Below are 24,382 nucleotides of genomic sequence, written 5' to 3'. Positions count from 1 at the left end.
AAAAAAACTGAACTAAAGTAAACATGAATTACATTTTTTATTTCTAGATTAAATCTACCTTTCTCTACCTGTAACAACTGATAGGTTATCTAAAGAGTAGATAGGCATTTAGCATGGACTATTGGATATTTTTGGACTGATATTCAAAATATTAGCTCTTTCTCTAAGGTAGATTAAAGTTAAAATAAAAATTTTATACTTTATTTAAATACAGAATAAAACTTTTTACTACACTAATAAATTCAGGCAACAGTTAAAAATATTAGAGCAGCTTATACGTATAGGGTATTATATAAATTTAAGGTAGAATCAAGGCTTTCTTTAATATCTCTGAAAAATTAAGTCCTACTTTTTAGTGTTTTCAAACATTTTCAGTAAAAACCAGATGTTGCTATATATTTTACAGAATTGTTAGGATGATAAAGCACAATGATATACAAAGGTAGCAGAAGTTGGGAAGGGAGGAGAAATGGAGGGTATGGGGAGTGATTAGTTAAAGGACACAAAATTATAGCTAGATAAGAAGAGTAGATTCTGGTGTTCTATACCACTGTAAGAGGACTCTAGTTAATGATAATACATTTTGTATTTTCAACTAGCTAGAAGGATATTGAAAGTTCCCAACGCAAAGAATTGATACATGTTTGACATAATGGACATGCTAATTATGCTGATCTGATCAGTATATTTTGTATGTGTCTAAACGTCATTATGTACCCCATGAATAAGCATAATTATTTGTCAATTTAAGAAACAAAATAAAATGAACCAAAAACAAATGGCAGAAACTAGAAGAAATTTTAACGATGTACAGTAAAAGGTATAATATTTATTATTCTCACACCTACTATAAATCAGTAAGAAAATCAATTTGTATATAGACAATTCAAAGAAATACAAAGATCCAATAAACCTCAAAGATTTTTTTTTATAAGAATGTACAGGGGAGCCAGCACCATGCCTGGCACAGAGTATAAGCTCACAGGACACATTACCACCTTCACCTCTCACAGCCTTTGTCATGTAACTATCAAAGACCTTTCCTGGTAGATTATTTTCAACTTCCTGAGTTTGGTCTTTTGACTGGCCTCCAGCTTCTTTCTAATCTGAAAGACTCATCCCTCCAGTTTCTTCCTCTTTCATCTACCAGGAGGAAAATTTCAAGGAGGAAAGAAAACTAGCCCAGTGTTAGGGAGTCCCATCTCCCAGTTTACTGCTCTCTGCTTTACTTACAAGAGTATTCACAATCTTTCCTTTTGCTCTCTCTATCCACACAAAAAAGTACAAACTGTTTTTTGAACTGGGAAGATTAAGATCCTTTTGCTCCCTTCTCTATTTCTACTTCATGGTAAAATTAATTTCTCTGGGGAAGAATGATCTAGGATATTCCCTCCCTCCTATTTTGGGGCAGAAAGTGGTCTGTTGGACTTAGTTTTCTGTATATTTACTAGTTATTCATTTAACAGACCTGTCTTACAGGTTTATTTGAAAAAGCTTCAAACACTGAGATTAAGGTTACAAAACATAAGCTTTTAAAAGCAAAACAAAACAAAAAACTAAGAAGGAAATAAATTAGATTTCAATTCTTCACCATGAAATGTTAAAAGTTTAATCACCTAATGGTAAATGGCATGGTGAAAGAAACTGCACGGGGAAAAATACACGTAGTTGTGACTTTTGCCCTTTAAAAGCATTAAATCAAAGGAGACAAACTGACAGATGCAGCCAACTTTGAAACCTAATCGTATGAAAAAGCCAAACATAAAATAAATGTGTATATTATCACTGTTTTAGACTCCCATTTTTTCTGTCTAGAAAGTTGTTCCTGATGTTGATCTTCCAAGTAAGAAGAATTTTCAGGTAAATTAGTACTCACCATCATCTTTGTCAGGAAGGATTGTAACCTGAGCCCCTGGGAACTCTGATCCAATTCTCCCTCCCATGGGCATGCTCAGAAGGACATGGAAGGTTTCCTCCTCCTCATACAAGGAGTCGTCAATTACGACTATCCGACACAGCTTCTCCCGTTCATCTTTGTCAAAGCGGACAACACTGGTGTGGTCCTCAGGCCTGGATATGTAATCAGAGTAAGATAACACGGAAGTTGGCACAGTTCCAGTTGCTGTTCCTGGAAGCAGAGAGGATTCAAAAGATTTTTATGTAGAACATAAGACAAAGATATTTCCAGACACAATTATTTTCATACACAGCATTTTAATGGGCAGTTAGTAGACATGAACACCCCTAGAATTGCAATAGCAACTCCATACTCCTCTAGTATCATGAGCCAACTTGAGAATGACCTCAAACCTATACACCCGTAAGGAATATTACATTTCCAGTGTTCTCTCCTGTCTTTTCTGTCAATGAATTTTAGATCAACACAATGTTACAAATTAATAGCCCCTACTATTCAAAAGCTTACTATGTAGGGGCAAAGTGCCAAGTGCTTCACATACTTGCTGCCTTAATCCTCTCAACCACTCTACTGGGCTTTACACATTTGGAAACTGAGGTTTTGAGAAATTGAACCACTTGTTCTGGGACCCAGAGTTCAAGGCTGGTCCTGAAGTTGGCTTTTAATCACTCTTCTGTACTGACTCTCAAATCATATATCCATGAATGAAAATTTTAGCAAATGTCTACTCTGACATCAGCATATATGACTTTTGCTTTTGCATTTTTAGAAAATCTACTTATTTCCTAGAAAGGTGTCTAGCATACTAGTGAATATTATCTATTAATTTTAATTTTACATTACATAAAATCACCTTCCATAGAATGCCTGCTCATGAGCAAAGCAAACATTTTGATATTTCTTTGAAATGAGATTCAAACTGGTTTTAAATTAGCTCCTTTTCCTTGGACATGCATCACTTTGCCTCTTTTTTTTTTTTTTTTTAAACAGTAATGCATTTCTACTTGAGCAGATTTGGGTGGGCTGTAGTTCCTTGCAATCCAAAAAGCCTTGAGTATTGCAGTAAGTGACCAAGTGAAATCAGAAAGAGGACTCCTCAAAGGTGAAATCCTGAAGAAAGACTTCTAAATGAATCCTTTTTTGTATTTATGGAAAATTAATAAAGTATACCCTTTGTGGCAAAATGTTATGGCTCCAACTTGTTAAAAAGGCTCATTTATATCTTTCGGGATTATCTTAGGTTTTTGGCAAATTGAGCTACCTTGTTGGGTATAACAGACCACCATTAACTCCTGGCTCACATCTCCGCTCCTCCTGATGGGAATGAACAGCTCACCAACATCTTCTTCGATGGAGTATTTGGACTGGGGAATAAATACAGTTGATTCTAAAGAGAAAACACAATTGCAGGCACTATTATTTCTGTTTGAGCTTCTTACCACTGAAACAATCATACACAATTAAAATTTCTCTAATGATTGATATTTTTTCCCCTTGAATATTCTTTAGAACAACATAGTGGGAGGAAAAGGAAGAAGGAGAGGGGAAAAGAATTGGGTATAAAATGTGTAGGCACTGGGCCAGTGAATTCTCAAATCTAAAACCAAAACCCAGCATGGCTTTTATCTCTAGTAATTGCTTTCTTCTAAATTAGTAAGTCTTGCTGACACAGTTCTTTATAAATCTAACTTTGTTCTCTTGGCACACATTAACACCTTCCAATGGAGTACAATTTGAGAGGTGGAAATGACCTCAAAAGTCATCTTGTCCCACTTCCCACTTTACAGATGAGGAAACTCAAGCTCGTGCAGTTGAACTCATTTGTCAATGGCTGGCCAAGTCAGAATTAGAACTCTGATCTTGAAATGTCTGTTCTGTTTTTTTTTTTTTTTCATCCAAAGTGTGTTCCTTTTGGACAATTCATGATTAAAATTACAATAATACGTTGCTCATTCAACATTTTAAAAATAGCTGTTCCTTAGAATTGATAAATCTATTTATCAGCTATAAAAAATATTTCCGTGGTTCCCTTTCATCCCGGCAGAATAACATATACAACATTACCAATGATTCCTTTTAACATAGTAAAAAAGCATGCTAAATGATAAAAATGGGATAATTAAATTGTTAAAAAAATGCAGTTATTGTGTAAAATGATAAAAACCATTTAGTACAATGGTTTGACTATGTAAACCCTAAACAAATACTCTGGTATTTGACTGGGAGTCTGTTTCAGTGAGACTCTCACACCCACACAGAAAATACTTCATGATTATTTTTAAAAGTTAACCTTATGATTTTCAATAATTATAGAAGACGGTTGGAACAGTGGATACAGACTTGGAGGTCCATACTCCACCCTGTGCTGTGCCCCAGGAGCTGGCAAACGGGAACCACGTCTAACGTTTCCCTTACACTCTGGCTCCTGGTTGGGTCAGCCAATGGGGAAAACAGGAAGGACCTTGGAGGGCAAGAGCAGAGTGGGCCAGGCGTTTATTCCCTTGGTTTCCCTCAGGGTTTCCAGAGCTGGCTGCACACCCTCCACAAAAGGTTAGAGTGTCTGGCTCTCTAACCTCTGTGCTCTGGCTCAGCTAGCCTCTCCTGTTCTGTGCCTAGAGGTGGTGATGAGGCTGCTCTCATTAGCCTTAAAGCACTTTACCATGCCTAGGTGTTAACGGGTCTTTGCCCTCTCCTTTCTAAAATAGTCATGTGATTCAATCCTTTCTAAATTACTCATTTTGAGTGTGCCATTTGTTTTCTCCTGGGGTTGTGACTGGCATACTAATTTTTTTAATGTCATCATTTTAAGAAATCTGTGAATATCAAATTTTGTAACTATTTATCAAATATTGGTTGGGTGACTTCAACTTGCCAAACACTGCACAGGGGACACAGAAGTAACAAAATCCTTTTCCTCATGGGGTTTTTAATTCTAGTTGAGGGGTGGGGAGGAGGAAGAAAACATGTATACAAGAAAATAGGTAGCATATTAGAGGGCAACAATTTACACGAAGAAAATAAAATGTGCTGAGGTGACAGTGAGGGCTGTGGCTGGACATAGCATGAGTGGAGGGGTCGATGACACACAGGAACATTGCACCAAATGTCTCTGTAGAATCAGAATCACATTTGAGCTGAGATTGGAAGGGAGTAATAAAATGTCCTAGATGAATAACTTAAGAGAATTCCAGGTAAACAGGTGGACAAGTGAAAAAGGCCTCAGGCCAGGTTGTACCAAGTCTTTACAATGATCAGCCAGGAGGCCACTGTGCTTGAAGCAAACTGGGCAAGGAGGTGAGCATAAGACATAAGGCTAGAGAGGTGGTGAAGGGGTGGGTGGTGGGAAGATCACATGAGCCCATCAGGACTATTGGAAGGACTTTGGTTTTTATTCATTGTTAAGATACGGAAATAAAGATCAGCTGGGATGAAAACAAGCATATGCTGTTTATTCATAGCTTGCGATAGCAATGGAGTCAGCCACCGTCACTTTTGATAAAGACTCAAAGACAGGTAGAGATGTGGGAATGCCTAATAGCGGAAAAAAGGGAAGGCTTCAGGAGTGCCCTGAATGGAGGCTGCTGACATGGGGAAGCTCTAGCGGATTAACTAGAAGTGAGGTATCCATTGGGGTATCCTATGGTTAGAGGTGCACATCTGGCTCTGTCTGGTTGTTCCAAAATTTCAAGTGGAGACAAAAATTAGGAAAGCCATCATCAGATCCTGACCACCGGGGGCTGATTGCCAAAGAAGTTGTCTTTGGCTTTCTGGTTGCCGTAGTCTGTGCTGCAGAGCTGTATTTAATGTGTGGACTGGCTACTGGCTCTTTACATATTCAGTCTTTCAATATGAAACCATGGGAAGTCTTTGGACATGAGACCAAGGGTGCCATAAACTGACATTCTTTAAGAACATAAGTTGTGACTGCTGTAACATAAAGAGACGCTAGGTCCAGGAGTTGAAGTAAGGAGACTGATCAGGAGATTTCGCAACTATACAGGCAAGCGATCAGAGAAGCTTTGACCAGGGAGTAGCAGTGGAGGTGGAATGACAGGGCTGCAGGCAGGAACATAAAGGCAGAGCCATTCGAGTTTTCTGATGGACCAGATGTGGTATGTGCAAGAAACAGAAGAATCAAGGGTGACTCCAAGTTTTGTTGACTTAACCAACTAGAAAGATGAAATTGCTGTTTATAGAGATGAGGAAGACTGTAGGAGAATCAGATTTAGGAGTGGAAATCCAGTTACATTTGGATATATTAAAATTGAGGTTCCTTTTAAATATCCAAGCTGATGTGTCAAAATAGCCATCTGGGTATAGAATCATGGATATCAGTGGAGAGGTCTGAATGGAAATCCAAACTGAACATGTTGATGGTATGTAGAGCCATGAGTCAGAATAAAATCATATAGATAGATAAATTAGAGAATGGATTTAGGGACTCACCATGGGGCACTTAGAATTCAGGGAGATGCAGAAAACTGAGCAATGAGGCTGAGAAGAAGTCCTAGTGATGAGGACACCCAGAGGAGTGTGGGCCCCAGAGGCCAGTTACAAAAAGCATATCAAGGAAACGGGAGTGACCAGTTGTTTCAAAAGCTACTAATATGTCACATGAGTGAAGAACTGAGAAGTGATCCTCAGAGTTAGCAAATGGAAGTCACCAGAAGTTGATTATTTTCACCAGAACTGTCAGTGACGAAAAGGGGGAACAAAGCCTGAACAAATAGGTTTAGGAGAGAGTGTGAGGAGGGGAACAGGTGACACCAGCCATAGGCATTGACTTCAAGAAGTTCTGCTTTAAATGGAAATAAGTGACATGGAGAAAAACATCTTCGCTGGTTTTTACTTTTATTTTCTTACTCATGTATCAGCAATCTTGGTGGCTAGGGAGGTCCTTACCATCACTCAGACAGCAAAAATATGAAATGCTTCACAGATTTGCTTGTCATCCTTGCACAGGGGCCATGCTAACTCCAATTTCAGTATATGACCTGCCCAGGTGAGCACTTGTTGGTTTAAAATATATATTTATATTTATATATATATTTATAATATATATTTATATTTATATATATATTTATAATATATATTTATAAAAATATATATTTATATTTATATATTTATAAATATATATTTATATTTATATATATTTATATTTATATATTTTAAAATATTTATATATATATTTATATTTATATTTATATATTTTAAAATATAAATATATATTATATATTTATAAATATATATTTATATTTCTATATTTATATTTATATATTTTAAACCAACAAGTGCTCACCTGGGCAGGTCATATACTGATATAAAATATAAATAAAATATATATATATTATAATTTACTTTAAGTTCTGGGATACAAGTGCAGAATGTGTAGGTTTGTTACATAGGTATACATATGCCATGGTGGTTGTGGTTTTTTTTTTCAGACGGAGTCTCGCTCTGTCTCCCAGGCTAGAGTGCAATGGCATGATCTCAGCTCACTGCTACCTCCACCTTTCAGGTTTAAATGATTCTCCTGCCTCAGTCTCTTGAGTAGCTGAGATTATAGGTGTATGCCACTACACCTGGCTGATTTTTGTATTTTTAGTAGAGACAGGGTTTCACCATGTTGGCCAGGCTGGTCTCAAACTCCTGACCTAAGGTGATCCACCTACCTTGGCCTCCCAAAGTGCCCCACATGCATTTGTCCTAATGCTCTCCCTCCCCTTGCCCCCATCTACAGACCCTGGTGTGTGCTGTTCCCCTCCCTGTGTCCAGGTATTTTCACTGTCCAACTTCCACTTATGAGTGAAAACATGTGGTGTTTGTTTTTCTGTTCCTGTGTTAGTTTGCTGAGAATGTCGGTTTATTTTTAAGATGAGTTTTAGTAAGAGCAAGAATTACACCTATTATTATGAAGTAAAGTTTTTGCCAAATATAAAATTTCAACATAGGAATTATCATGACTTGAATACAAATAATACAGCAAGTATCACTGAAAATTCAAGTCAAATATTCAATTAGTTTCATTGAGTTTCTTTTCATTAACTATGAAAATGTGTTCTAGTATCACCTAGATTTTGGCAGTCTTCAGGTCATGGACTCCATGGCATTAGTATGAAATATTACAGAAAGTTTGATTTATTAGGGTTTTTGTTAACTTATTTTTAAGTTCAGGGGTATAAGCGCAGGTTTGTTACATAAATAAATGTGTGCCATGGTGGTTTCCTGCACAGATTATTTAATCACCCAGGTGTTAAGCCAAGCGTAGTACCTACTAGTTATTTTTCCTGATCATCTTCCTCCTCCCACCCTCTACCCTCTGAAAGACCCAGTATATGTTGTTTCCCTCTATGTTTTCATCTATTTGCATCCTTTAGGGTTTGTTATGGGCTGAATGTTTGTGTTCGTCCTGCATTTTATGTTGTAGCCCTAATCCCCAAGGTAGTGGTATTAGGAGATACAGCCTTTGGGAGGTACTTTAGTAAGGTCATGAGGGTGGGGCCCTCAGGATGGGATTAGTGTCCTTATAAGAAGAGGAAGATGAGATATTTTTCTCTCAATGAGCAAGCATCAAGGAAACGGAAGATGCAGAGAGAAGGCAGCCATTTCCAAGCCAGAAAGGGGCCCCTCGCCAAGAACCAAATCTACTGGCACCTTGGCCTTGGATTCTCCAGCTTCCAGAACTGTGAGAAAGAAATGCCTGTTGTTTAAGCCACCCCAGTCTGTGGCACTTTGTTACAGCAGCCTGAGCTGATTAAGATAGAGTTGATTATTCATAATATCCATTCTATACTGCTAATCCACACTGGCCAGGTTTTTCTTTTCAAATAAGTTATTTAGAAGTGGTCTATGTATGGGATTTTAATTTAATAAGCTTTTTTAAGATTTAAAGCTCTAGTACCTGAGTTTTGGTGTTTGGTTCTTCCTACACCTTATGACCCTTGAAGGTTTGATTAAGCAAGCCAGGACCTCTTGCCTGTGCCAGTAGGTTTGAATTAGGAATAACAAAGAAAACCGAGTGTCCGGGCTGTGCCCTTCGCTATGGAATTCACTCCTACAGTCGATCTGACAGAGAGTAAATAGGCCCAGTATCAAGTTTAGGTCTTCTGTTGACCTAACTTCTAACAGAAATATGTAGGCTGTGGGAGAAACTGGAAAAGGGTACCAGAGAGACAAAGAAAGCCTCCCCTGATAGACTTTTCAGTTAACATTCCTTTTCAACTTCACATTATAAATACAATAGAAGTGTCTATGCAGACTGCTTCAAGTAAGCATAGCTCTTTAAGTGCAAAATTCCTTAAAATGGCATTTGTATATTATCCTTAAAAATTATTAGCTAATAGGCATGGAGTACTTATTATTTGCTAAGCCCTATTCTAAACACTTCACCTGATTGGCTAGTTTTACCCTTGCATCAACCTTTGAGCTAAGAATTATTATGACTCACTTTACCTCCGAGGTACAAGGATGTTGAGTGAGAAGCTGAAAGTTAGGTTGTCAGGTGGTGATGCTGGGATTTCAACTCAGAACCTCCATGTCAGAACCCGTCCAGGCTCATAACCACTGCACTCTACTGCCTAAGAGAAGACTGCTCAGGGTAGTCGGGAGTGGGAGCATCACTTACAGCAGAGAAAAACGAAAGGCTAAATTGAGATAATGAAAGAGCAATATGAAGTTCTGCTAAGGCAGAGAGAGGGCCATTGTAGTAGAAGCAGAAAAAAAAAGTTAGAAACGGATATTTTGAGAATTCCTTTTAAGATCCAGTATTTTCATAGAAATTGTATATATATGATTGTATACATACACAATTATAAAAGTATTATGTATAATTTTGTAATATATGTATAATATGCATATTAATGAATCTTCACAAGTATGAAAAAATATATAATGTATATAATATATTAGTATGTATATGGAATATAATACATGTGTATCATAATATAAAAGTACACAGGTCAAATCCCATTAACACACTGGACTGGAACTGCAGCTGTTTGTGAGAGTGTTCACTGAGAGACAAAGTAAGAGCTAAAGTATAGAACAGTCAACTCTCATGGGAAAAAAAATGACCGCAGTGTCATCCTTTCAAATGTTAACAATGGTTATTCCCAAGTGGTAAGGTTGCAAATGCATGCCTGTAATCCCAGCACTTTGGGAGGCTGAGGCGGGCTGATCATGAGGTCAGGAGATCAAGACCATTCTGGCCAATCTGGTGAAACCTAATCTGTACTAAAAATACAAAAATTAGCATGGTGGTGGGTGCCTGTAGTCCCAGCTACTCGGGAGGCTGAGGCAGGAGAATCGCTTGAACATAGGAGGAGGAGGCTGCAGTGAGCCGAGATATCACACCACTGCACTCCAACCTGGCGACAGAGCAAGACTCCGTCTCAGAAAAAAGAAAAAAAAAAAAAAAAGCAAAGAAAATTAAGAGAGTAGACCTCTGTTTTGTTTTCTTTCTTTTTAGCAGTTTTATATTTAGAGACAAATGAATGGAAAGTACACACAGTTACCACATATTCCTTCATCCCCTTTCATTTTCCATGATTATTAACATTTTGTATTTGTTTTTGACAATGAACATGTGTTACTTTTATGCTTCCAGATTGATTTAATTACCCCTTTATTTTGAAAGAAAGAATAAAGTGAATGCATTCTTTATTAGTCCATGTGACTATATTGTAATGCGTACTGCAATCTGTAACTGCAGTTTTTATTTTTAGGTTGTGCCTGTGCTACAACATAGGCAAAATTGACTTTTGTTCTCAGACACAAAGTAGTTGTATCTTCATTCAAAAGAGAGCGTACATTTTGTCCCTTCTCTCAATTATATCCTACAAAGGATAAAAAATAAACAGACTCCGCCAAATAATGATAGAACAAAATATCTTCTAAAGATCTGCTCTAAAAGAACAAGGAAGGAAAAGAAAATGCAGTATATGGATGAAGGCACTGATTGTTCCCTGCCTTTAAGAAATCTGGCAGGTTCAAAAACAACTCAGAAGATATTCCAGATTCCAGTACATTTTCAGGCCACTATGGTGCCCTCAGACTGGCCAACAAGTGGTATTGAATACAGCAGAGTCTGTCATTGATATATTTGAACTTGGACAGCTTTCTTACATGTCTATGGTTTGTTTGTTTTACTCTAAGACAGACATAGTAATATAGACTAATTTTTACAGGAGCTTGAAAAAGAAATAAATCAAAGTAATGTAAACATACTCAAACCAGATGATAATAAGTGCTACAAGTTCACATCAAGATTTCATGAGGTCCAAAAGTTATCCTTTGGTACTATACAAACTTGTTGATTTAAGTGAATCTTTGGGGCAGGGCATGGTGGCTCATGCCTATAATCCCAGCAATCTGGGAGTCCGAGACGGGTGGATCACTTGAGGTCAGGAGTTTGAGACCAGCCTGGCCAACATGGTGAAACCCTGTCCCTACTAAAAATACAAAAATTAGCCAGGCGTGGTGGTGCCCGCCTGTAATCCCAGCTATTTGGGAGACTGAGGAAGGAGAATCGCTTGTATTGGGGAGGCAGAGGCTGCAGTGAGCCAAGATTGTGCCACTGCACTCCAGCTAGGGTGACAAAGTGAGACTCTGTCTCTAAATAAATAAATAAATAAATAAAGTGAAGCTTTTGATAATCTTTGTTTGAATCATTAAATGTTTTTATTTTGTAAATGTAGAAACTTTCAGAATGTTTTTCATGACTCAAATTTTATTTTGCACTATTTTTCTTCACATCCACTACTCAGTGTCAGAAACTATGTGCTATACTTTTAACAAGTGTTCGAAATTTTTTGTTTGCCTTAAGTTGATGACTCATGCTTCACACTGATAGTTTCTTTTTAAAAAATGTTTGACTGTCACTAAAGTTGAAGCTCTCACATGCCTGCTTTATCATTTCTCTGTCATCATCTGCAGTATACTATGGTCTCATTAATTCCGGACCTCGAAGTTTGGCACATTCACCTCAAAATATCAGCTAGCCAGTGACCTACTTATGCCAATATTGACAATGTTGACAATTTCAAAAATAAGAATTAAGGTTTGAGTTTCCCATTGTAGTCAGCCTACGTCATCTGAATTCTATCATATGAAATGAGTTTGGTTCACTCAGAATACACATTTTTGTCTTTTCTTTGTATCCATTAATATTAGGTTTTTAACCTATAATGTTAAGGCTTACATTCCTTTAAAATAATGTGTTTACTTGCTATTAAATATTATGTAGCATCAACCTGCCATGGGCCCACCAGAAATGATTACAGAGATCAAATATTTAATCTACTCATTCCTGGCCATATGTTGGTATCATGTAAATATCAGAACGACTCAGTTTCTATCAGAAGTTGGCAGACATTTCAAGTGTACAAACTAAATAATTACATAAACTATTACAGGCTTTAGATACCTATGCTAAGTATCTGTACTCAAATACCTCTATATTTGAGGTTGTTTTCTCCCAATAAATGTACATAAAACTCCATTTAGTCTGGCTAGAAATTACAAAGTAAAAAAAAAGTGGGATCTTTATATAAAATAATACATTTTAGCTCTTGTATATTTTCCCTTAACAGAAATGGAAATATTTAACATTAACTAACCTCTATATGCGTTAAAGAGTGAGGATAGATTGTGTAATTTCTGACAGGGAACTTAATGCATGGAGGTTAAGAATCTCTATCCTAGAAGCATTTCCTTCTCTCTTAAGTCTGGATACTCCATAGATACTCCTTCTATGGGCTCTGGTTGCTTTAACAGAGCACATAGCATTCTATATTGTTAATTGTAACAATCTAGGGGAATGAGATCACCTAATTATATTATTAACTTCAAGGGTTAGTATGCCTGCTTCTCTACTACCTAGATCCTAGCAGCATTCCTGGCATAGAGTAGATGTTTAATAAGCATTTGTTGAGTAAACAGATATGTGATGCAGGGGCTGAATTGATCTTGACTATTTTCTTAGAATGCTTAGTTTTATTCACCTATATCATATATTTGAGGATTAGTATATAATAGAAAAGAGAAGAGCGTAAGAAGGGAAGAAATTACTTTGTTGTTTTCATATACAAGATAAGTAAAACAATGTCACAGTGATAAGCACACTGATTAATTATGATTTAGGATATTACTTGTTTTCTAACCACGTAAAATGATAGAAGACTATAACTTAGGGGAAACAAGAGCTCTAGAGGGGGAAACAATATATATATATATATTTTTAAAAATATATTGTTTAGTTTTATTACATGAGATATGTATATATATATACACATATATATATTTTAAATACTGCCTCTGGCACTTATTAGCTTCATGACTTTGGGAAAGTAAATTCCTTGGGCCTCAGAGATATTTGTAAATTGATATATAAATCACAGCGTTATACACATAAGATTTAAACGAGATAAGTTTTCAATGCTCTGTTTCTCAGATTCCTCATCCAGAAAATGAGTTAAATGTTTCATGAACTTTAAAACCCTTCCCAATTGGAACTTTCTATGAGCATATAAAAAGAAAGAAGAGGCTGTGTGTGGTAGCTGATGTCGGTAGTCTCAACATTTTGGGAGGCCAAGGAGGACCACTTGAGGCCAGGAGCTCAAGACCAGCCTGGGCAACATAGTGAGACTTCTTTCTCTACAAAACAACAAACAAACAAAAAACAAAACAAAGAAACACTTATCTTGACATGGTGGTATGCACCTCTAATACTAGGTGCTTGGAAGGCTGAGGTGGCAGCATTGCTTGAGCCCAGGAGTTTGGGGATGCAGTGAGCTATGATAGCTCCAGTGCACTCCAGCCTGGGCAACAGAGTGAGATACTTACTGTCTCAAAAAAAAAGGTGGGGGTGTAGGGGAGACTGCAGAATCAATCTCAATGAGTGACTTAACTCACTCTTTACATGAGGGTCAGCTCTATTGATCATAGAGCCATGGTTCCCAACCCGACAGCCACAGATACTTGGAGGCATGGGGGTGGGGTGGGGTGGGGTATTACAGTATAACCATGAGGGAACTGAGTATTGCATCAGGCTAAATAAATAAGCATGCACATAACTGTGTGTGTTACTCTTCCAGTGACGTAGATGCTGATGTATTAAATAAAATAGTCATTTAAAATCTTCACCTATATAACAACTATATAATTTTAAAAATATATGGATAGACGGCATTATAAGAGCATAATTACAAAATGTGAGAAGCCAATACATATACATGTGTTTGTGTGTGTATGTTTGTATGTGTGTTAAAAAGTTTTTTGTCACATAAATTTGGAACTAATGTTCTAAAACTTGCCAAATATAAAATTGAAAGCCTCCCGTAAATATCAAGTAAAATGCCTAAAATGGTTCAGATGTCTACAAGGTAATGTGGTAAAAGGGGCTGAATGAGAGAACGTATATAATGTGCTAAACACACTGTCTGTTCTGTAGTAACTGCTCAGTGAATTTCAGTCAGTACCATTATAAATATTGAGAAAAGCATAGACTTGTGTTTAAATAAACTTGCTAATAAGTAAAACTAGTTCCCAGCCTAAAATAAAGCAGAGGTGAATTGGTTATTCCCTCTTCTGAATTTCACGATACTGTTCATACCTTGTCTTATCATATCACATTCTCCTGTGATCAGTTAAAGGCTCTCTTTCCCATCCCCTGTGGTCTTTGACAGCAGAGATTCTATCCTATTATCTTTGCATTCCCAATATACAGTGCTGTGCCCAGCATAAGCAGGAGCTGGGTAAATTTTTAATGCATGAAAACAAAACCTCAAAACACATCCTAGAATGAATATGCAGAGGGAGAGCTTGTAGGCATAATGGTTCCTAGGGCAGGTGAATTTATAGGCAAAGAGCTGGAGAGAGAGTACAAAAGGAAACAAAGTTTTTAAATGGTGGGGAAAGTGATCCTTTGTTAGGAAAAAAAAGAATTACTCAATTTCTTAAAATGAAATCTAACATTAGATTTATGATATTAGAAATACGAATATTTGCATTCTGCTTTATGTTTTATAGAACTTCCACAGGAATGCTATAACATGCTAATTATTAACTTTTCTTATTTTGTGCATTAGGAAACTAAATGTTATTAAAAACTACTTTATTTTAGGTCATACAACTAGAAATAGATTTAGGAATCAATTCCAGGTCTAACAGTTTCAAGACCAACGGTCTTCAACAAGGCACGGAGCATACCAGGCATTACGGAAGATTTGTCAGTTATCCAGGGATTATCATGACTTGAAATAAACACGGCTGAACTTTATCTATAAAATTCTGAAACAACTTAGACGATCAATACATGAAATGAAATTACGGCAAAGTTTTATTTGGTATAGCCTATGTTAAGAAAGGATTATATAAGTGGGAGGCTGTGTACATGGGGTGTGTATATGTATTTTGTTTTGTTTTTAATATCCTACTGCTTAGATATATCATGGGTACAGCATGTCACTCTGAGCTTATAAATCGGAAGGCAGAAATGAATTCAAGTGTCTTATTTCTTCAGGTAATATGGCAATTGTACTAGTTGGGAAATAAAATATGAAAAAATGGCTTCCAGCTTTAACTAATGGATCAGTTTATATGTATTAAAGCTGTCCTGGGTTTGTTTAAAAGAGAAAAGCTTTATTTTTCAAACATATATCCAAAGCTCAGGACCAAAAGGAAGTTTAATTATTTATCCCTGGATAATGCAGATGAAATCAAATGTAATTAAATGCTAATTGTTCTTTAATGAAAATTATAAACATAATTGAACTTCATCTTTAACTAAAGGCAGAGTTGTTAGTTAAACAAATGATGTCAGAGCTCCAGTTTTCTTTTTCACTTTATCTAATTATGCTTAGTCTTTTAACACAGGAATTTCCACACAGGTCTCCATTTCACGTACTCTGTAGATTGTATCTTTGCAAACCATTTAAGAATCTCCTGATTGACAAAATAAAGTAGGCTGGCAATTTAAAAGAAAGTCATGTTTGGCTTTTGACAGGATCTCAGCTTTAGACTTTTCTACAAGGTTTGTATAAATGCCAGCCCTCAAAGAGCCATTCAAGCTTTTTTTCTTTTTCTTTCTTTAAATTTTCTGACTAGATCGAGACAAGCTAGGACTGTAGAAGTATGACGGGGAGGAAAAGGTCAAATTACACACAAAAGCATTAAGGTTCACTTTTACCAGCATCAGCCAAGGTGTGCATTGACAAGAAAATGTAATCCTATGGAAATTAACAGCAATGATTCAAAACACTGTGCTCACTACAGAATGGGGGTAGGTGGGGCGGGTATTATGCAATAAATGTAGACACATATGGCCAAATAGAAATTTTTGGCTGGTAAATATATAAAGAAAACTTTAATAATTAAAAGTAATATGGGAACCACATTAATTCAAAAGTGATCTCATTCTCAAACCATTTGTTTGAAAGATATGTTAAGACATTTAAAGGACTCCAAAAAGTGATGAATTAATCCAAGAAAAATGACATGAGCAATATTAAATGATAGAATTATAATAACAGAAAGAACATGTTGGTAATTCCATGGATAATTCATTCACTTGGAAAAATATAGCATCCCTGGCTGGGCACAGTTGCTCATACCTATAATCCCAGCACTTTGAGAGGCTGAGTTGGGAGGATAGCTTGAGGCCAGAAGTTTGAGACCAGCCTGGGCAACATAGCAAGACGCTGTCTTTACAAACAATTTTATATATATATACAAATATATATATACACACACATATATATAAACCAGAAAATTTTTAATGCATATATAAATTTATATATTTATATACAATTATATGTATATAATAGATTTGATGTATATACAACAATATATTTATATATATTTGCCAGCTAGTACAATTTCCACATTATCAGAAAATTTTTAATGCATATATATAATTTACATATTTATACACAATTATAATTGTGTATAAATTTATATACACAATTTTTAATGCATATATAATTTACATATTTATACACAATTATAATTGTTTATAAATTGTGTATAATTGTGTATAAATATGTAAATAATTTATATATGTGCATTAAAAATTTTCTGGTAATATGGAAATTGTACTAGCTGGCAAATATATATAAATATATTGCTGTATATACATAAAATCTATTAATATAATTGATATATGAATATATAAATAATTTTATATTATACATATTTTAGATACAGAGCATTCTTTCATTACTTTTCAGTTTCCATCTTCCTGTCAGCATATCTGAGAATAGTAAATCAGTAATCTCAAAGATTCTCTCTATGGAAATTTCAAACCCTGAATTTAAGACTGTAAGATATACCCCTATAAGGTATTTTGTCATAGCAGCCCAACAGCAAAAACATAAATCAATTGACAATGGCTCTTACCATCTCCTGGGTCAATAATCTCAACAGTGGCCACTGTGGGGAATTCCAGGGCCGCCAGCACGGGCTCCGAGAGGACCACCTGAAAGGTTTCGGACTGCTCATGCTCCCCATCACTCAGGATCCGCACTCGCCACGTGGCCCTGGTCTGGCCCGGGTTGAACTGCACTTGTTTCTGTGCTTTGCCCTTGAAGTCTTTGTCTTTTTCTGCAGTCCCATCTCTTGTGCCAATACCTGCACAGAAACATATCATTTTCTTAGTTTCATTTTCACTTGGATTATTAAGATTTTCCTCATTAACTTTTTAGATGTCATTTTATCCTGAAGAGCAAAGTTGATCCTGCTTTGATCTCATAAAATGGAAAACTGGGTATGGGTTGATGATGAAAGTGTTTCACTGTAGGTGTTGGGTAGTTCATGATTCTGTTCGGCATTTGACTCCATTATGGTTTTGCTACATATGTTTTGAGCTACATTCGGATTAGAACTTCTTGTCAAACAAGAATATATTTTATATTCACGTTGTACAATATCCTTACTCCTACAAGTTCATACAATCTTAAAACTCTTCACATTTACTTTCGCATGTGTTGCTGCATATTACATAAAAAACATAAGAAACATTCTCTAACTATAAAATATAAGCCAATAAGAAACTCTTCCATGAAAGAATTCTTTGACTCACCATCTAAGTCATAAATGGCTAAGTGGAATAATAAAAAGTGATAGTATTCTCTAAACATTTAATGGAACTAGGATCCATAAAAAAATGTAATTCGGTATTTTCAACATGGCCACTGCCAGATTTTCCTCTGTGGAACACCTTAGAATTCCATGAAACTATGTAAATAGAATTGGAGAGCTAAATATATATGGTTATTAAGAGCAGTATGCTTGGCTTACTCTGGAAGTTCATTCAAGGTCAATTTCAGTTAGCTGGGAAGGTTGAAGGATCTCTGGGTCTCTAAGTACATCGCAAGATGATCTTCACTATTACCATGCCAGATTCTCAAACATAGTGTACATTATCCAAAAGCAGTGAAAACATTCAATGTCATAGAAAAATATAAAACTGGCAATAGTACCTGGACTTCTATATCCGTAAATACGGAATCAGAACCTCTTAGTGAGTCAAGTTAATAGAATAATTTTCAAATCGATTTCTCTAAACCTGGGCATTTTCAGAGACGTTGACAGGACAGACAAGTGTAAAAGAGGGAAAAATAAGGCTGGGCATGGTGGCTCAGGCTTATCATCCCAGCAGTTTGGGAGGGGAGGTAGGTGGATCACTTGAGCCCAGGAGTTCGAGACCAGCCTGGAAAACATGGTGAAACCTCATCCCTACAAAATAGACAAAAATTAGTTGGGTGTGGTGACACATGTCTATACTCCCCACTACTGGGGAGGCTGAGATGGGAGGATCACCTGAGCCCTAGGAGGTAAAGGCTGCAGCAAGTTGTGATCCTGCCACTGTGCTCCAGCCTGAGTGAGTGAGACCCTGTCTCAAAAATTAAAAATACATAAATACATAAAAGAAAAATAAAGTCTTGTGACTTAGATTTTTTAAAGCTTGAAAATAAGTTATGTTGGAACATTTTGCATTTAATTAAAAATTATTATATTTTTGAACAATTCCTTTTGGTTTTTAAACTAAAAATGAAACTAGACTAAATAAGATCCATTCAACTACAAATATTCATTGAGTACTTATTCCACGCCAGGCTCTGTTCTATGTGCTGGGGCTGTATCAGAAAACAAAATAGACAAAAACCTTGGCCTTTATAGTGCTTGTATATGAGTCATTTGAATATTTATTTATTTATAGAAATATATCGATGACTTATTTTAATCTTAAAATGAAGCCGAAAACAAACATTTTATTAAAAATATTTCTGTCTTACAGTTCTCAGAAAAACAACTGACAAAAATGTTGCATCATATTTTTCTTTTCAGTAGCAGGTAAAACATGATTTATCTAATGGCAAGAGAAAAAAGGGCACAGAACCAGGAACTGCAGGGCTGCATATTTTGTTGAATGCTGTAGACTTCCTGATAGCTCTCTGGTTCCTCGTGCACACAGACTGGTTGTCAACACCTCTTGGATCCACTACAATTCACTGCCAAGATACTGATGAAAGAAATCATTCTCTCTGAGGTTCCAGAATACATGCTGCTCACTGACCCATCTATCCCTGGTGGCATGACCAACAAAAATTGGTTAGTCTGCCTCTGATAGCTACTGCTCACTTTTCTGTTTTGTTTTCTTTCATCAGCAACGCACTATATATGTTTTCTGGAGGTTCAAAAGGCAGTTAAAAACAAATATGAGTAAGAATGATACAAGGAATGTCTGCTAGTTCCAACTAGTCCTCCTTCTTACATGACAGTCAGGCCATCTAATATTAAATGAGTTGCAATACCATCTGATATTAAATCAGTTGCAATACCATATCCCAATTGTTGCTGCTAAAAATACCTATAATTTTTTACTTTTGTTATTAAATGAAACTGCAACTGGATCTTTTCCTCTGATATAGAAAAATAACAAGATGTTTAAACAAGGTACTCGTGGAAGGAGAGAATAGATTTTATATCCCATCCCGGCCATATAACAGTTGTGGGATGGTAGACAAGTTATGAACTTATCTCAGTGGAGGATTTATGAAGCACTATGGTGCAGTGGTTAAGAGCATGGGCCTTTTGCCAAATGTCAGCTCTGCCCCTCACTAGCTGTCTAACTTTGGACATATCACAGCCTCCCCATTTCCTCACCTCATGGCGCTCTTCTCATGGAATTGACCTAGGTAGGGTATTGGGAAGTAGGCCCAGCAAATAACTCAGTAAACATTAACTATTATTGTTTATTCATAGTTTACTACCCAACAAAGCCCCTGGTATGTAATGAGTACTTAAGAAAATATTTGTTGAGTCAGGGAATAAAGGGTTGATGTAAGGCGCAAAACAGATAAAGTGCTTAATGTACATATGAAGTACCTTGCCTTATTAAATGTTCAAAAACTGGTAGCAATAACATCTTTGAAATGCAAATACTACTGTGGACTATAAATACACATTTAGTTTATTAGTGGTTAGAATAGTTAGAAAATGAATAATCATCTTTCAGAAAATACATCTACAAATTTCATGTAATTCATGATTTCTTAGTTGTACTCAAGTGATGTTCTGTCTTTTGCTATAATGCAATTTATCTCATTCTAAAGGTCCATAAATAAAAGTAGAATTTGTATGGAATAGTTATAGGCAACGTATTCATTGTAGAACTTCTATGAGGCTACCCTTCATTTTAATCTGATTTTCATTCCAGGTCTTGGCATGAATTCCATTACCATCTTTAATGACTGAAGGATGTGGACCACACACAGAAGGCTTCCCAACTTTCTATCACCCCAGGTTACTAAGTAACCATGTGAAGTGAACCAGGTAAAGCCTATGAGCCTTTGTAGAACTGCTGGTAACCCCACATTCATAGGAAATAATAGTGCAATGAAAAAAATAACAACAAAAAGAGTTCTTGTTTGACAGTTTAGTATCCAGTTTAAGAACAAAAAGGCAGTGGAGAAAAAAATGCAAAAAAAAAATTTAAAAATCTTTTTCCACTATTAACTTACCCATTGTGAGTGAAAAATTAAATAAACTTACCAGGAATGGGAACTCAGGAAAAAAATAGATAAACCTGGCCAGGCGCAGTGGCTCACGCCTATAATCCCAGCACTTTGGGAGGCAGAGGCAGGTGGATCATGAGGTCAGGAGTTCAAGACCAGCCTGGCCAAGATGGTGAAACCCCATCTTTACTAAAACTAAAAAAATTAGCCGGGCACAGTGGCAGGTGCCTGTAATCCCAGCTACTTGGGAGGCTGAGGCAGGAGAATCGCTTGAACCTGGGCAGCAGAGGTTGCAGTGAGCCGAGATCACGCCACTGCACTCCAGCCTGGGCAACAGAGTGAGACTCGGTCTTAAAAAAAAAAAAAATAGATAAACCTATTCTTAATAATTGACAAGGTGCTCTGTTTGTTAGCTATCATTTTCCCTATGACTTATTTGCTATAGGTTCAAGTCCAAAGCAGAGTTAAGACAAATCTCTCCCTGATGATAAGACAGACATGATGTGCACGTGTGCACAGAGAATGTCCCTAAAAGAGAGCACAGTGAGAGCGCTTAGAATATCTGAGGCTAAATATAAAGCATGTGAAGCACAGTCAGGTGGAGGCTCATGCAAAGTGAAGATGGAAGCAGAGGCTGGGGGTGAGGCTGTGGGGGACCAGTGCCCCTGCAGTCAGAGCAATCTCAAAGACAGGGAAAGTGTCCTGTGAAACCCCAGTCATCTAAAGTTAAAAGGAAAAAGAAAGAATTTTTAAAGTAAGGGGTAATTAATATTCAGAACCAAAACATGTCAGGGGAAATCAAAAAGAATGGTAGGGGGTTGTGGATGCAGCAAAGGTACAGCGGGTGTGTGGGTGTGGGGGTGGTGTTGGGGTGGCAGGGGTGTAGACCTGTGCATAGAGATCTACTGTTTAAGGCTCTTGAAATTCATAAACTGGTAAAATATCAAAATAATCATTTGGAGACAAGCATAGGGTTACTAACTTTTTACTTTGCTAACATTTTCCTAGATTCCTACCTTACTTGATAATCTCACTCAATGAAATCTTTTTTATCCCATGCAAATTCTATTGGCCTAGATGTCTATAAAATACATGGTACCAAAACCATATAATTACTTCCCAGATGCTGCCATTTTTATCAACATATTAAATATTTTGCGGCAACTATATTGCCGTTTAAAAATACCAATATACTGCCAACTTTATTTTACATGTATATGAAAATCAAATATGAGCTTGAATTGGAGTTGACAAAAGGTTTCCTTTGTTTGCTTTTGACTCTCAGTTTTCTTTAAATGAGGCAAAGCAGAAGAAAATTATTAGTATTTAACAATTTGCTGTTAGTTACAAAGAAAGATCATAACACTAATGTTTCAGAAGACTTTTATCCTAGGGGTAAATTATAGATTTGTCTAAGCTCATTCTAAGATCTAGTGACATTTATTTTTATTTCATAACTTATTAGTGTTCTTGCCAATTTTTATAACAGAAAAAGATCATATGTGTACATAAAAGTCTTACATAAACCTGTCACTTCTTTAGCAGTTAGAGAACTTTTAAATCTTGAAGCTCTAAAACTAGATCAGTGAACCAAACTGATATTTTAATCACTGTACAAGAATTACAAACCTTTGCTAGAAAATAAAATTTTGAGACAGAAATAAAAAATGAAACTTACTTATAAAAGAAGTTTCTCCCAAGTAACCTCTGCGTTTAAGAATGACATCTAGAAATTTGGAGTCCTCATTGATCAGGTAATATTCCTTTTCGAAGGAGATCCATGCCCAATTCAGACGAAAATGCTGGTTGGTTAACTTGTTTCCACCTTGAAAATAAAAATGTAAAGCCATAAATTAGTGCTTTCTTGAATGAGTGACCTTAAAAATTCCACAGACTACTTTAATGAAGCAACATTAAGAATCAATACTGCTATTTAGTTTGATACACAACTCTAGAATATGTACATGGAGGTACAGCTTACAGTCTAGGAACTGTTACACATAAATTCAATCGCTGACATAATTCTTTACAATTTTTTTCCTGTTTTAGAAGGGGAAGTAGGTAATGGGTAGAGGCGATTTAGTTTAATCTCCAAACTAAATATCCCACTTGCAGGATAACTCACTTCCCACAAGGTGCCGCTGGAGAGCAAGTTTTCTATTCGGAGGGCTGCAAGGCTCCTTTGTGATGTTCTTAAAAAAACACAACTTCACAAATACCTTTTTCTGGTTCACAGAGCAATTAGGTGGGAGGTTTTAATTATAACCACTTAAGAAAAAACAAATATCCCTTCTCCGCCTCCCTTCCCCACTATATTCCACTCCATTCCTTAGAGCAAATAGACAGCTCTTTTCACTGATTTCCATTTCACTCTGAAGATAAGGTTTTCCCCTCCCCTCTTCCCACCAAAATGGAGCTGGCTGCCTATCAGGAGAAAATAAACCTCGCGTGTGATCGCTCTAATGTGAAAGCGACTATGTTGGGTAAATGAAAGGAAAAATGGTTATCAGCTGATCACTCTGCACGCATCCCTCTCCTTCTTTTGATCTACACCAATTATTTCAGAGTAAGGTGAGGTTTACAAACAAAGGCATCAGTAATGCCTTTTAAGTCTTTCTGAAAGAGGCTGTGAAAAAAATGCCCAAGTAACAAACACAGCTAGAGGCACAATTTTCATTCTAGTTTCTTCTCTTTGCAATTCACATAGAGTTTCACCAGATAAAAAGACATGAAACAGGAAAATCTCAAAACTTTAATAGACCACAAAAAAATCTACACAAAGGAAAATGTTGAGTGAGCAAAGACATGGAAATAAGTTTCTCTTTGCTCGAACTTTTAAAAAATAAAATCTGCAGCAACTTTGAGCTATTAACTTGATGTGTACTAAAGATTAAAGAGAATACCCTGTACAAGTGAGATTATGTAGGGAAAGTGTTTTCTGGTTTACTGTTGTTTGACTTGCAAATTAGCACAAGCCTTTTGGACAGCTATGTGCCAATGTGTGAAAGGGGCAAAAAGATGGTTATATCAGTCTTGTTAGTCCTTCTGTGGGATTTTTGCTTTAAGAGCAGCAAAATATATATTTGTAAGAAACTATTCATTGCAATATTTTCTAAAGTAACTCCAAACCTTAAAAACTATCTTATAGTGTATCAGATCAATAACATGTGATTCAACCGCTAAACAATAAATATGAAATTCTCGTTGGAACACTGAAAACAAAAACACAACAACAAAATGGTACTGATGCTGTGAACGCAGCTACATTAAATGAGGCATGACACAGGTGAAGCTGCCTGGTGCTTTAAATGATGGGATTATGGACTTTCCTATTTTCAGTTAATTTATCAACTATAAAATATAAATAGATTGGAGAGCAGGAATTTTGTGTCAGTTTAACAAGGAAACTCATTCCACATTTTGCCCTGATGAAACTTATTACGCCTAATAT

The 24,382-nt window shown here is 36.3% G+C and overlaps 1 protein-coding gene and 1 pseudogene across 1 annotated transcript in view; both read right to left on the bottom strand.

The window, feature by feature from the left end:
- The window catches only part of FREM2 (FRAS1 related extracellular matrix 2), a 188,395-nt gene that overhangs the window by 88,077 nt on the left and 75,936 nt on the right, over nucleotides 1-24,382 (bottom strand). The window contains exons 3-6 of the mRNA XM_012469837.2: nucleotides 22,610-22,756; nucleotides 17,312-17,542; nucleotides 3,180-3,305; nucleotides 1,877-2,128 (exon numbers count right to left, since the gene is read on the bottom strand). Coding sequence (XP_012325260.2) covers nucleotides 1,877-2,128; nucleotides 3,180-3,305; nucleotides 17,312-17,542; nucleotides 22,610-22,756 — 756 coding nt within the window. The remainder of the gene's footprint in view (nucleotides 1-1,876; nucleotides 2,129-3,179; nucleotides 3,306-17,311; nucleotides 17,543-22,609; nucleotides 22,757-24,382) is intronic.
- LOC135268828 (U6 spliceosomal RNA) lies at nucleotides 6,836-6,928 on the bottom strand (annotated as a pseudogene).

This window comes from Aotus nancymaae, unplaced genomic scaffold (assembly GCF_030222135.1).
Source record: "Aotus nancymaae isolate 86718 unplaced genomic scaffold, 86718_ANA_hifiasm-v0.15.2.pri h1tg000043l, whole genome shotgun sequence".
Lineage (NCBI taxonomy): Eukaryota > Metazoa > Chordata > Mammalia > Primates > Aotidae > Aotus > Aotus nancymaae.
Note: the sequence above shows the minus strand (reverse complement) of the source record. Positions and strands in the feature narration are given on the sequence as shown.